General features: G+C 42.6%; 1 protein-coding gene across 6 annotated transcripts in view; it reads left to right on the forward strand.

Annotated features, from left to right (window-relative positions):
* Window positions 1–8,402: 8,402 nt before the first annotated feature.
* Window positions 8,403–13,165, forward strand: part of ADAMTS20 (ADAM metallopeptidase with thrombospondin type 1 motif 20) — a 133,792-nt gene continuing 129,029 nt past the window's right edge. For all 6 annotated transcript variants that reach the window (XM_073222332.1, XM_073222336.1, XM_073222335.1 and 3 more), the window contains exons 1-2: window positions 8,403–8,704; window positions 8,864–9,225. In XM_073222332.1, coding sequence (XP_073078433.1) covers window positions 8,614–8,704; window positions 8,864–9,225 — 453 coding nt within the window. In that variant the 5' untranslated portion in view covers window positions 8,403–8,613. The remainder of the gene's footprint in view (window positions 8,705–8,863; window positions 9,226–13,165) is intronic.

The raw sequence follows: 13,165 nt of genomic DNA on the forward strand, positions 1-13,165 counted from the left end.
TTATCAAGTAGTTTAGGGTCAGGTGAGGATCCCGGCCATCGGAACCTTCACTTTATCCACAGGACCATAACTTCTTCTTAAACAGATTAAGATTTTTCTTTTAGAATTTCTCTTAAAGTCACTAGCAAAATATCTAAGGTCTTCAGTGGAGGCCTTGAGGTGTGTTTGAGTTCAGAGCACATTCACCACTCAGCTGGGAGCAGGTCTGGTGTATGAGTATGCAGGTTGGGCAATGGGTTAACAATGTGGCAATTAAATAGGTAAAGTGATTTGTTTACATGGCTCATACTCCGGCTCTGAAACATACACTTGTGCCATTTTTCTGCCCTTGTAAAACAAAATTAGGAGGAAGCAAACAATTGGAAAATACTATAGAATTACACTTACTTCATAAAGTCTCTTTCTTATTTTAGTTTTCTGTTAAAAGGACGCACCTTTATGTGGAATATATTTTTGGTCTGTTTGTTAAGTGTGTGATATAAAAAAGTGGATACCCTGCATATCTGTTAAGAGTTCACTTTAGTTTTTATCACCTGAATAGTTAATAGAATCATTTTCTGTATCTGTGCACAGTGTGAAAGGATGGAACTAAGCAAGTCAGTGTGCACAAATTTTATTTCTACAGAACATCTCAAAATAAGTCATGCAATGTGCATACTTTTCTCTCTAGCTTGTTTGTGAATCTTGGTTGACTACATGTAATTCATTTGAGTTTCATGGACCTCCTTTGGATGCCAAAATGCTGATTTCAGCTTTTGATTCCCACCATTTCGCTTCATTCAAGAATAAGGAATTCCTTCAAGGCCCTGTAATATATCACAAAGTGCAACATCCATTTTTGCTGCCTTCCCTCTGTGATGAAGACCCGATATTCATATTGACCTTCAGCCCACTACCTCTTCCATTCCTTCGTGTGTCTTGTGTATTTTATACTTTACCTCAAATCATAAAATTAGAGAGAAATGAATTATTAGGCTTGTAAATAGTCACAGAAGGTAACCAGTCTACTCTTTGCATTTCATAGGTAAGAAAACACACTGAAACCTCAAAAGACTATGAGATTTGACTTATTTTTCTTAGGTGTAACAATGTCCTTTAGTATTACTAAAACCAGTCCACATTTTTATAAAATAAATGGCTCCAATTTTTGAAAAATGTGGTAATGTGTATTGGAATGAAAGGCCTGGATGAACTTTGCTTGGTGTCAGATTTCCCCGAGTGAAGCCATTGGCTGCCCTCCTGCTCTTTGCAAACGCACCGCTAGAGTCCTACATTCAAACTGTTCACCCATCAGCACGGCAGTCTGATGGATTTTCAGGCACCTCCCAGCTGGCAGGGCTGTACTATTAGCTCCTCCCACTGCTTCCAGCGTTTGTGATTCAGGCTGGAGGGGGGAGAGAACGCCCTTCTTCTGTCCTTGGAATGGAGCGGCCCTTTCCTTCATCGGCTTGCTGCAGGCTCTTTGCCTTAGTTCACCTCGTCCTGGTGGTATGCCACCGTATTTGGCATTCAGTCACATCACTGGCATAAACTTCAACACTGGCTTTTGTGTTCTCTGGTCTGCTGCCATTTTTTTTTTCCTGGCAAAAAAGACCCTCTACTGGTTAAATGCCACAGTGTTCATTTTCAGTTAATACCTCCTTAAAAGAAATTTTTGTTTATCCTAAATATAGCATATCTTTGTCTTTGTATAGAGTTTTAAAAAAGTCTTAGTGGTCATAATTCTTTTGACCTCTTCTATCTCTAATAGATTTCTAGAGTTTTGACTCATTAGCAAAATGAAGTGTAGGATATGTTACTTATTAAATACTTTGTCTAGAATGAAGCATTTTATCTACATGGATCTTAGACCATAAATCGTCAAGAACTTGAAATAGGTGAAGGGGATAAAGAGGTATAAAATTCCAATTATAAAATAAATTAGTCATGGGAATGAAATCACAGCAAAGGGAATACAGCCAATATTATCGCAATATCTTTGTGAGGTAACAGGTGGTAACTACGTTCACTGTGAGCCTTTGGTAGTGGGGACAGACCATTGTTGGTTATGCTGCACACCTGAACCAGTGTAGTGTCTTTTACCAACTACATTTCTATAAACACCAAACCAAAACAAAAAGGACTTGTTTTCAAGTATATTTGACTGGAAGACCAATTTTCAGGACCAAGACAAATCAGTTCATTATTCTTTGCAGAATTTCAATATAAAGACTTTTAAACAGAAGGAATTATGTAATTGTTTAGGAAAACTTATTCCCTTTTAAAGCATTTGACTCTTCCAGTTATATTTTATTTCATGGAATATTGACATTACTCTGTGTAAGAAGTCAATTGATGTACTTAGCATGAATCCACTGCATCAGAAAAATACTTGTATCAAGCAATCCTATAATATTTGTACAACAGGCTATGGACCTTAATATGCAATAAAAAAGATAAAAAAGACAGGATATACAATGATGATTGGGAGAGCAGGATTTCAAATCTTCTTTGGTAAACTTAGCATTAAGTAACTTAAAGACCACCAGTGAATTACTCATGAATCCTTCAAAATCAAGAGAAAGTTGCTAGGTTTCCTCTTTTTCCCTCCTGCCTTCTCGCCTTTTTCTAGTGCGTGAGTTAAGAATCATGTTGTTAGCGATGTATATTAATTTAGCAAATACAGATATGTCTTCTGGAGGAAAAGTACACCTCTCCTCTTTTATTTGAACAGAAAGATTGAATATGTGGTTAAGTAACTGACAAATAGCCATGGAAGATTTTTTTTGTCAGAATTTTCCTGATATTTTTCATTCATGAGATTCTAGTTAAGGGTTCTGGTTATTAGATCAAATTATGTCTGAAAATATTTACCCCAATTATTTTAATATTTAATTACCTGAGTTCTTTTAAACTTTTTCCATATAGTAAATAGTGGGTTGTTTTCATAGTAACACATTTTAGTTAAAAAATGTTTATTGTAGTATTAGATGCACACATACACAGAAAAACAATACATATCAATGTATGAAATTACATATCATAAGCATGCAGATGTATGAACTTTCACAAACCAAACCCACCTGTACAACTGGAGCCCAGATCCGAATCTTACCATTAATCTTAGAGGCCCATTCACCATTGCTCCAGTCTCTGTTCTCTCCACCCCCAGGGTCAGGCACTAGCTTTACTTTCAATGGCATTGAGTAATTTTGCCTGGTTTTGTGTATCACATGTAGATTGAATCATGCAGCAAGTACTCTTTTGTGTGTGGGGCTCTGGGTCTTTCTCTAAACAGTATTTCTGTGAGGTTTGTTTGTGTTGTTGCATGTAGTGTGGCTTACACGTTCTCGTCCTGTGTGGAATTCCACTGTGGGCATCGACTGTAACCTGTTGAGGTGCTGTTCTGTTCACTGGCTGTGGCCTAGTTTCTAGTTTTTGGCAATTACAAAAATAGTGCTTCTGTGAACATTATTATACTTGTCTCTTCCCAAACGTATGGCTGCATTTCTTGTGAAGATATGTATCTACATGATGCATATGTCCAGCAGTTTGCAGAGCAATTGAAGCAGTTTGTATCTCAACCAGCAGTGTGTCCGAGAGCTTCAGCTGCACCAAGTCCTTGTCGCCACTTGGTATTTTCTGTCTTTAAGTTTTTCCATTTTGTGGGTGTGTGGTAGTTTCTCGCTGTGTCCTTTTATTTGCATTTCCTTGATGACTAATGATGTTGACCATATTTTCTTATGTTGGCTATTTTGATATTCTCTTTTATCAAATGTATTTTTAAGTCTTATGGCTATTTTTTATTTGGTTGTCTCTCTTTTTCTGATCTGACAGAGGTTTTTCTAATATATTCAGGATACCAATTTTTGTCAGATAAATGTGTTACAAGTACTTTCCCCCACATCTTCCACCCTCTTAATATGGTCTTGACTAGAAGTTCTTAATTTTACCAGAATTCCAAGTCTCATTCTTACCTGTATCTATTTAGAAACTAGTCCTTTGTCATATATATGTGAATTGCAAATAATTTCTTCCATATTCTTTACTTTTTTAATAGTGTCTTTTGATGAACAGAAGTTCTTAATTTTATTACAATCCAGTTTATAATTTTTGGTTGACACCTGAATTCTTTTAAAGAAGGTTTTGTCTACTTCAGGGTCAAAAATACATTATCCTATGTTTCCTTTAAAAGCTCTATTGCTTTATCTTTCACATTTAGATCTTCATCTGTAATTGATTTTTGGGTATGTTGTGAGGTAGGGAATCACATTTTACTCATTACTACTTAAGAAATACAAGTTTATTGTAGAGAAAAATGGAGAATAGATATTACTTATGATCTACCATTCAAAATTACCATCACAGACACTGTGGTTTGAATCTTTATACATAATGCATTTGTTATTATTTGTTAATTTTATTACTTAGTGGAACTGTTATGTTTTTTTATTCTTCTCAATTATATAAATTGAGAATAACATGTCTATTTCTTTTTGGTAGAAACTCACCCTCATCATCCATGACACATAACAAAACAAATTTAAAACAAGTTGTCGCTGGGATAATGTGAATACCTTCTTATTTTAAGTTTCACATATTATTGGTTAACTTACTAAGTAGACTTATGAGTTTTCCTTCTCCTGTGGCAAATTTCTCACTGAAGTCAGTCAAACACTTAATCTTTAGTGTCATTAGAAGGACTAGAGTTCACTCTTTCACTTCTGCTTATATCTTTTTATTTTATTTTGGTACTATTAATACATAATCACATGAGCAACATTGTGGTTACTAGATTTCCCCCATTATCAAGTCCCCACCACACACCCCATTATATAGTCACTGTCCATCATCTGCTTGTATCTTTATTCTTTCTTTTGCTTAAAATATTTTAAACCAATATTTGAATTATTTGTTGAATTAATTTTTTGTTTTTTTTAAAGTGATCTAAAATTCAAGGTTATAAACATTCTTCTGAGTCCTGCTGTATTTCTACCTCATGTTCAGATATGTATCTTTTTATTACTGATTTTCTAAAACAATTTACCAATATGTTTACATTTCTATTTGACTCCAGAATTGTTTTAAAATTTCCTCTGAAAGAACCTTTAGTTTTTCTACTTTCATTATTTTTTAGTTTTATTAGACTGTGATGAGAGAATGCTGTCTAAACTACATTCTGGAATTTATGAGTGTTACACAAACACACAGTTATATTTTCAAGATACAACTATTGTATTAAATGTTATTTAGGTCTTCTATATTCTCGCTAATGTTCTTGGCCTTTTACTCTGTCATAAGCTGACAGATATGAATTAAAAACTCCTGCACTAAACTATTCTTCCCATATCTCCTTCTAATACAATTTCTGCTACATGGAGGTGGTTGCTATGCTATGTAGTTACATATATTTATGACTGCCATACATTTATAGCTTCTCATTTTAGGCTATAAAATTTGCATTCTGTTACTTAACTCAACATTTGTTTTGGTCTTACCTTTAAGTTAAAGTCATTCGAAGTTTGCCTTCACTCATGTACCACTTTGCTCACTGCATTTTGGCCTACAGAAAATATTCTCTGAGTTACTGCATATTCAAAACTGTCTGTAGTCTGTACTTGAAAGACAGTCTGGCTGGAGAGTTACCCCACTTTTACAAAAGCAGTTTCCAGGGATTTGACATATCCAGCAATATTCACTTTTAAGTTGATTTCTCACCATACTCAAACAATATGAAATATGTTGGTCTTTATAAATAGTGTTCATACAAGTGAAGAAATTCCACAAAATAGGAAATAACCAACCCATAGGATTAGAAGTAACAGTGTCCCTGGCTCTTATAGGAATACTGTTTCCACTAACCAGGCTGGAAAAACTGATCATGAACATTGGGAAAGTGCACAAAGGGTCTGCTTTAGTAGTGGGACATGGTTATCCCTGGGCTGAGCAATGCTTCATTCTGGCTTAATACATTTTAAACACAAGATCAGAAAGGATCTGTTTTCAAGCAACCTAATTGTATCCCACCCAGAGCAAAGCTCAAGGTGATTTATAGGAAAACAAATATATCCAGCACCCCCCCAGGCAAAATTCACATATGTGACATCCAATCAAAAATTATCTGGCAAAGAAGCAAGAAAGTATGACCAATATTGAGGGTAAAAAAATTCAATTAATCAAAACTGGCCAAGAACCTACTCGTATGTTAGAATGGACATCAAAAGAATTATCGTAACTGCACTCCATATGTTCAAAAAGTTAAGGAGAGCCATGTAAGATAAAAAAAAAGTCAAACTCAAGTTCTAAAGATAAAAACTACAGTATGAGAGATAAAAGATACATTGAATAAGTTAATGGCAAAGTAGACACTACAAAAGAAAACGTTAGTGAATTTTCAGATAGCAATTAAAATTATACACAATGAAACACAGGAAGAACTGGAAAAAAATTAACAGATCTTCAGAGAGCTGTGGGGCGACTTGATATGGCGTCATGCACGTACAACTCGAGTCCTTGAAGGAGAGCAAGGTCACAAAAGCTGTATTTGAGAAATAAGGGCCTCACATTTTGCAAATTTGATGAAAGTAATAAACTCACAGTCCCCCAAAAGTCAATGAACTCCAAGCACAAGAAATATGAAAAAACCACATCAAGGTACATCATAAATAAATTGCACAAAACTGGTGATGGAGAGAAAATCTTCAAAGCAGCCCCAACTAGAAGATACCCTATGTACAGAAGGTAAAGACAGATTTGTTGATAGAAAAAATTAAAGCAAGAAGAGAGATCAACATCTTTCAAGTATTAAAAGAAAAAAATCCTTTCATCCTAGAGTTCTATACCCGGGGAAAATAGAGATTTCAAAAATAAAGGTTAAGTAAAGGCTTTTAAAAACATACAAAAGTTGAAAGATCATAACCAGTAGACCTGCACTACAAGAAATGTTAAAGGAAGCCTTTCAGGCAGAAAGAAAATGATATCAGATGGAAATAACTGTTTAAATAAAAATAACAGCAATGCAAAATGGGACTTACATGCAAAAGTTGAATGTATGAAGACAACAGTAGCCCAAAGTTGGGAGGGAAGAAATTGAATTGGCACACTGTCACTTGAGGGGAGGCAAAGGTGAGTTAAGGATGTATACTATAAATCACAGGGTAACCACCTAAGTAACAGAAGAGAATTATACTAACAAAAGACATTAAATGGAATGATAAAACACATTCAGATAAGCTAATTCATAAGAAGGCAGAAAAAGAAAAAAGAAACAAATAGAACAGGAAACATAGAACATAGCAAGATGATAGACTTGAATATAAACATTATTATATTAAATGTAAATTGTATAACTATCCTAATTAAAAGACAAAGAAAAAAGATTGGCTGATAATTTGCCTAATTCTCCTAGGTTATATAAATTTCAGTAATAGTACCTATATTAAGGTACTGAATATTTATTTCTATTCCATGGGGACATAGCATTTGGTTCTGGGGATACTGCCTCCAACAGCCTGTCCACAGTCCCTGCTCACATGACCCAATCTGGTGTTGAATGCAGGCAAGTAATAGAAAATCACAGTTCAGTGTAGTACGTGCTAAGGCAGAGGAATTTCTTTTCTGCATCCCTGGAAATAACAATGCTTTTAAAACTGTGATACAATGATCACAGCTTGTACTGTTTTAATTACAATGATGGATACCTCGAACCTGCTACAATATATAAAGGGTGTCTACTAAGCAATTGGTCATTTCTAATTAAGAATGGAGAAGCATCTGTGGGGTTCCCTGCCAAACCCAATTCTTCTAAATGATGAGTGCCTCCTGTGGCTGCTGAGGTTTATCCGTTCAACAGACACCAGGTGACACGCGGAATCCGCGTCCTTGGGTATTACCAACGAAGGACACGAATACTCTGAAACCAGCAGAGAAGTGCCATGAAAATACTGTCCCACAGGCAGGGGCCGATCCAGCTTTGGCGGCGTTGACGTTTCTGTAATTTTAGGGGGCCCTGAATGACTCTCACAGTGGGTCACTGGAACTCTGAGCTCCCTGCCGTCCAGGATTTCTTTTAGACACCTGCCTGAGCCCCAGCTTCCCCTCCGCACCCAATGCACCCAGCGCCCGCGACGCCCGGGCCTCGCAGCGAGGCCGCGCCCTTCAGCCCCGTGGGCGGCCTCCTCTGCCGCCTCGCCTGACTCCTCTCGCCGGAGTTGCCCCCGAACGCCCGGGGCGCAAACGCGCACGAACTTTCCCTCGGACGCTGGCGGCTGCCCAGCGGGGGCCGCGGGCCGCACCACGTGGCCGCGCCGCCCGAGCGCGGGGACCGCACTGCGCGCTGGGGCCGGACCGGGCCGCGCCTGCTGCCGATTGGCCGTCGCCGCGGGGCGGGACGGAGCTGGGCGGGGCTCCCCGGGACCCGGGCGGCTCGCCGGCCCCGTCCTGCCGGGCCGGGCGTTTGCTCGCGCGGAGCGGGGCCCGCGCAGGAGGCGTCCGGCGGCCGCGGGCTCGTGCGATGAGACGGCGGCTGGGGGGGCGCAGGCCGGCGGCGCGGCGCGACGGGCCGGCCCTGGGCCGCGGCTCCCCGTGCTGCTGAGGCGGCGGGCGGGCGCGGCGAGGCGGGCCCCGCGGGGAGCCATGCGGGCGGCCGAGTGGCTCCCGGGGCTGCTCTGCCAGCTCGCGCTCGTCGTCACCCGGTCCTGGGAAGCCCGCCTCCACCCGCGGCAAGGTGAGGCCCCCGAGTGGCCGCGGCACCGGGTCTGCCCCGGAGGCGGGGCCGGCCGCGCGGTGGGCAGCGGGGCGTGCGCGCTCGCCGGCTCCGGGACCTGCGGGGCCCTGGCGGGGGCGGCGGCGGCGCGAGGGCTCAGGGCCGTGCGGTTCGTTGCAGAAGCGCTGGTGCGGACCCTGGCGTCCTACGAGGTGGTGATCCCCGCGCGGGTCACCGAGCTGGGCGAAGTGTTCCCGCAGGGCCGCCACTTCAGCCGCAGGAGGCGCAGCCCCGAGGCGCCGGAGCCGCCGCCGCGCAGGACCCACTACCGCCTCCGCGCCTACGGGCAGCTCTTCCAGCTCGACCTGCGCGCCGACGCCGCCTTCCTGGCCGCCGGCTACGCGGAGGTGCACCTGGGCGGCCCCGCGCCCCGGCCGGAGCAGCGCCGGGAGGCGCCCGCGGACCTGCGCCACTGCTTCTACCGCGGCCGGGTGAACGCGCAGCGGGCGCGCACGGCCGTCTTCAGCCTCTGCGGGGGCCTGGTGAGCTCCGCGCGCCCCGGGGCCGGGCGGGGGTGGGGGGCCCAGGCGCCAGGAGCCCGCCTGCCGGGCGGACCCTAGGGGGGAGCCTGGTGGCCCCGGGAGGCCCTGCGGGGCGGGGGGCAGGCCCTTCCCCAGCCGCGGCCGTTCCAGCCGCTGTTCGGCGCCTACCAGGTGGGGTCCCTTGAATACAGAGTAACCGGTGGAAAACCATGAATGGGTGGAAACCCCAAAGGTAAGATGGATAAAAAGCATACACGTTACTTGTTTCCCTCAAAATACTAAGAGTGACCAAATATTCGGAGTATTACAGCTTGCACTTGATTGATTCATTGAAAACAATCTATGGCGGGGGGCGTCTACTTGTACTGTTGTGATAACGAGTATGAACAATCCAGGTGGTACAGCAACTCTAATGCGATGGGAAGGGTTCATTTTATTGGTAACAAAGTCGCCTTGTCCATGACTAGTTGTAACTGAAGGAAATGTTAAGTATCCAAGGTCAGTGAAAATTAATAGGTTACACTTTCCTGTGCAAGTTCATAGAACCCCAGGTTAAGGGTCTTTTCTTAAGACAGGTAAGAGCTTATTATTTCACTAACTCTTCTGATAAATTCGTGTTCAAGAAGTAACAACTAGCAATTTGCTCATGGGATTCTAGCATTCTTCCCAAGTATTGAAGGTTTTGAGTACAAAATTTCGGCACATCCATACTGTTTGTTCTTTGATTAAATTAAAACATTGCTAACAGGCCAAATGGAATACTTCCTCTCAGGTGAATTGATGTAAGATGCCTTTCTGGGTGTGATTACTAAGTAAATTTGGGAAGTCGTCTTGCTCTTTTTCATGCTATTTGGAGCTGTATTTACACGGAATGCCTTGGAGAATTTCCTTCCTTTCTGCTGTGGGTAAATGTAAAATGCTTGCAACATCAGAGTGCAGAAACACTAATGTTTACACAGCCACATGTACATCAAAGGAAAGAAATACTTTTTTCTAGAAGGTTTCAAAATGTTTAGAAAATTCTAGATTTACTGCAGCAAATTTGTCATGGTCAGTGTTTCTTGGACTTAGTGTTTTATGGCATGGAAAAACATTCCGCATGAGAAGCGTGCTTTGCGGTGATTTTTCTGCTCATGTGGATTCATAATGGTGCGATTCAAATTATTAATAGCTCTATTTTGAAATCAGAAGAGAGTTGTAAATGTTTGTGTCAACAGTTCCTCTCCTATCACCATTGAACTTGTAGTTGCCTAAGTTGTTATTAATCTGACTTACATATGCACTTTGCTTTTGATAGACTAGTTTCACATTTCAAAATTTACTTTCATACACAGGTAACTCAGTTATATCTTCTCTTTTTATCTGTGAAGCTGTGTTGATATCAGTCACTGTAGAGGTAGAAAATTTCTAGTAATACAAAAGACGGCCAGAATCTAAAAATCTTTAAGTGTGATCGGGACTGATTAAGTCTGAATTACTCATGATATTAGTGACATCTGTTCTCACTGTTGAGTTAACACTAAAATGTTATCTATGTGTTTATGACTGTGTATTTTATTTCTACCCTGACTCTCTCACTAACTTTAGAATAACAGTTTCATCAAATGGCAAAGCTTCTGGTAGGTTTTGGTGTCCCTTTGTCATAGATTCTTTGTAGTCTCAGATTAGACTTTCGATCTGGGTAAAATTACTGTGCCCATGACCTGGGCCATCTGAGCTGTTTGCAGGTCACCCTTAACACAACGCTTGGGGAGTCAGCCCCAACCTGCTGGCCCTACCCCTGCTTGCCGCCCAGTTTATCTTTATTTGCATGTGCAGCAGGATGCTCTAGCTTTGACCAGTCAGCCCATCAAGCACTAAGGCTGAGGGTTACTCAAGGCTTTTGGAGCAAGTCTTTAGAACTTAGGGAAATTCTCTTTTTTTCCTAGTTGCCCTTTTAGTTTTGCTTTTTATTGTTAATGGATGTTTTGCTTAATCAAATGCTTTTTCTGAATCTTTGAAATAAGCGTGTGATTTCCTCCCTTTTTCTGCTGATGCACGTTCCTTTGTATGTTGCTGGATTCAAACCCACATTGACCGTTGATGAGGAGGGACCGTGTGTGAGGCCGTGGGGTGTTCTGAGGTCCTTGCGTGGCTTGGGAGGAAGGTGGGACGCGGTGCTGTCCTCTAGCTCCTCTAGTCTCTGATGGCCCTTGTGCCTTCGGCTCTTGGCCTCTTTCTGGCACCAGCAGCTGCATTTGGGTCTGAGAACATGTGACCTCTCTTTGCCCTCTTGGGGCTCACTGACCCATCCCCTCCTGGGCTCTCGCTGGTGCTGCGCACCTCAGTTCTGGCTGCAACACCAGTCGCACCTCTCATCTGGCGGGAGCGTTGTGCGGCCCTCAGACACAGGGTCACAGCCCCTGCTGCCGTACCCCCTGCGTGAGGGGGCGCGGTGATGCTCTCGGCACTTTCCCAGACCCCTCTAAGGGTCTGAAACCCTCCATGACTTGAAAGTCGAGGAGGCTTGGTTCCCTGCTTTGTCAGACTCCACCACACCTCTAATTCGGGGTCTGTGTGTGTGGGAAACCCTGGTGGGCCCCCTTCCCTGGCTCTCACGGCATGCCAAAGCACTCCCCCCGCTGTCCCCTTAAACTCTGCAGCGGGCCTTGTGCCCCGAGGGCCTTAGCTCCCGGTGAGGGCAGCACGCGTGTCCTACCCGGCTTGCCGCGCCTCCATCATCCTTTTCTGCTGGAACCCGCTGCCTCCCCTTTCGCATCCCACTTAGTCGGCTGCTTTCCTCCCACCGTCCCGCCTCGGGTAGCCTCCACCCTTCCTTACTCTGCTGGGACTTTCAGAGGAAGGGATTGAAATACACTTTCAAAATATCCCTGTACGTACAACCATGTTTAAAAAACTGACACCCCAGCGTATTTATTGATTCCATTTACTTGCAAGTGTTGCATTAACTCCCAACATGTGAACTGTTTTCTTTTAATTTCTATATGGTTAATTTTGCTCCCACTTCTAGGAGTCTTGGCATTTACATGCTTTCCCTTCACTCAGTCACTGAAGCATGACTGGTAGTGTTTAGCCTTCTTACATGCTTTGGGCCCAGGACCCAGAAGATGCTAAGTCTGCCAGAAATGTTCTTGTTTCATGTGTATTACTTTGGATTTTGGGACCTTTGCTTCTTTATAATTTTCTTCTCATAAAATCTATAGTAGGTATGAAAATGGAGCTGAACTGTAAAATTACTGGTAAGTAATAGAGCGATTCGTCGCCCTGGTCTTAGTCCATTGTCAGATTCTCACAGAATTTATCCTCATCATCCCTATAGCTGATCCTAAACTTTGTTCCCATGGTCATATCACCTCATGGTGATACTCTTGTCTAACGAGGGGTCAGTATTTAATAAGTTGGAATTTTGGCATGTGCTTGTCAGGATAGTGTGTGGGGGAGGCTCTTCCCAACATCCCTGGGCCTCTCCTGGCCCTCTTCTCGTGTTACCTGGTGGGTTCCCTGTTGCCAGAGGCCCTCAGGGACTGACCTGACCACCGAGACTGTTAACTTCACTATTTCTTGGTGGGATTTGAAGCAATGCAGTCTTTTTGGTCGAAAGAAACACTTCCCAGATGTCATGAAGCCAGACCTTGCATCTGGCTTGTGCAGTACCCTCCTGGAGCAGCCTGCAGTGGCTCTGGGTGTTTTTCTTTTTTTAAGTTTCTCATATGAACCGTTCTACCACATGCCAGGCCCTAATGCTCTGATTCCTGAGCTCCTCTGATAACTTGTTCAGACAGTTTCCATACAGTTATTTCCTGTAAGGGTCTTTACTGGTTTTTGTCTGTTCTGCAGAAACTTTTATTTTCTAAACTTCCTATGTGCCCCAACTAATACGGTCTCAGATCTTTACATAGGCCATTCTATAGTGATTTCTGTTTCTTGGAAAAATTGACAA

Source organism: Manis javanica, chromosome 15 (genome assembly GCF_040802235.1).
Source record: "Manis javanica isolate MJ-LG chromosome 15, MJ_LKY, whole genome shotgun sequence".
Classification (NCBI taxonomy): domain Eukaryota; kingdom Metazoa; phylum Chordata; class Mammalia; order Pholidota; family Manidae; genus Manis; species Manis javanica.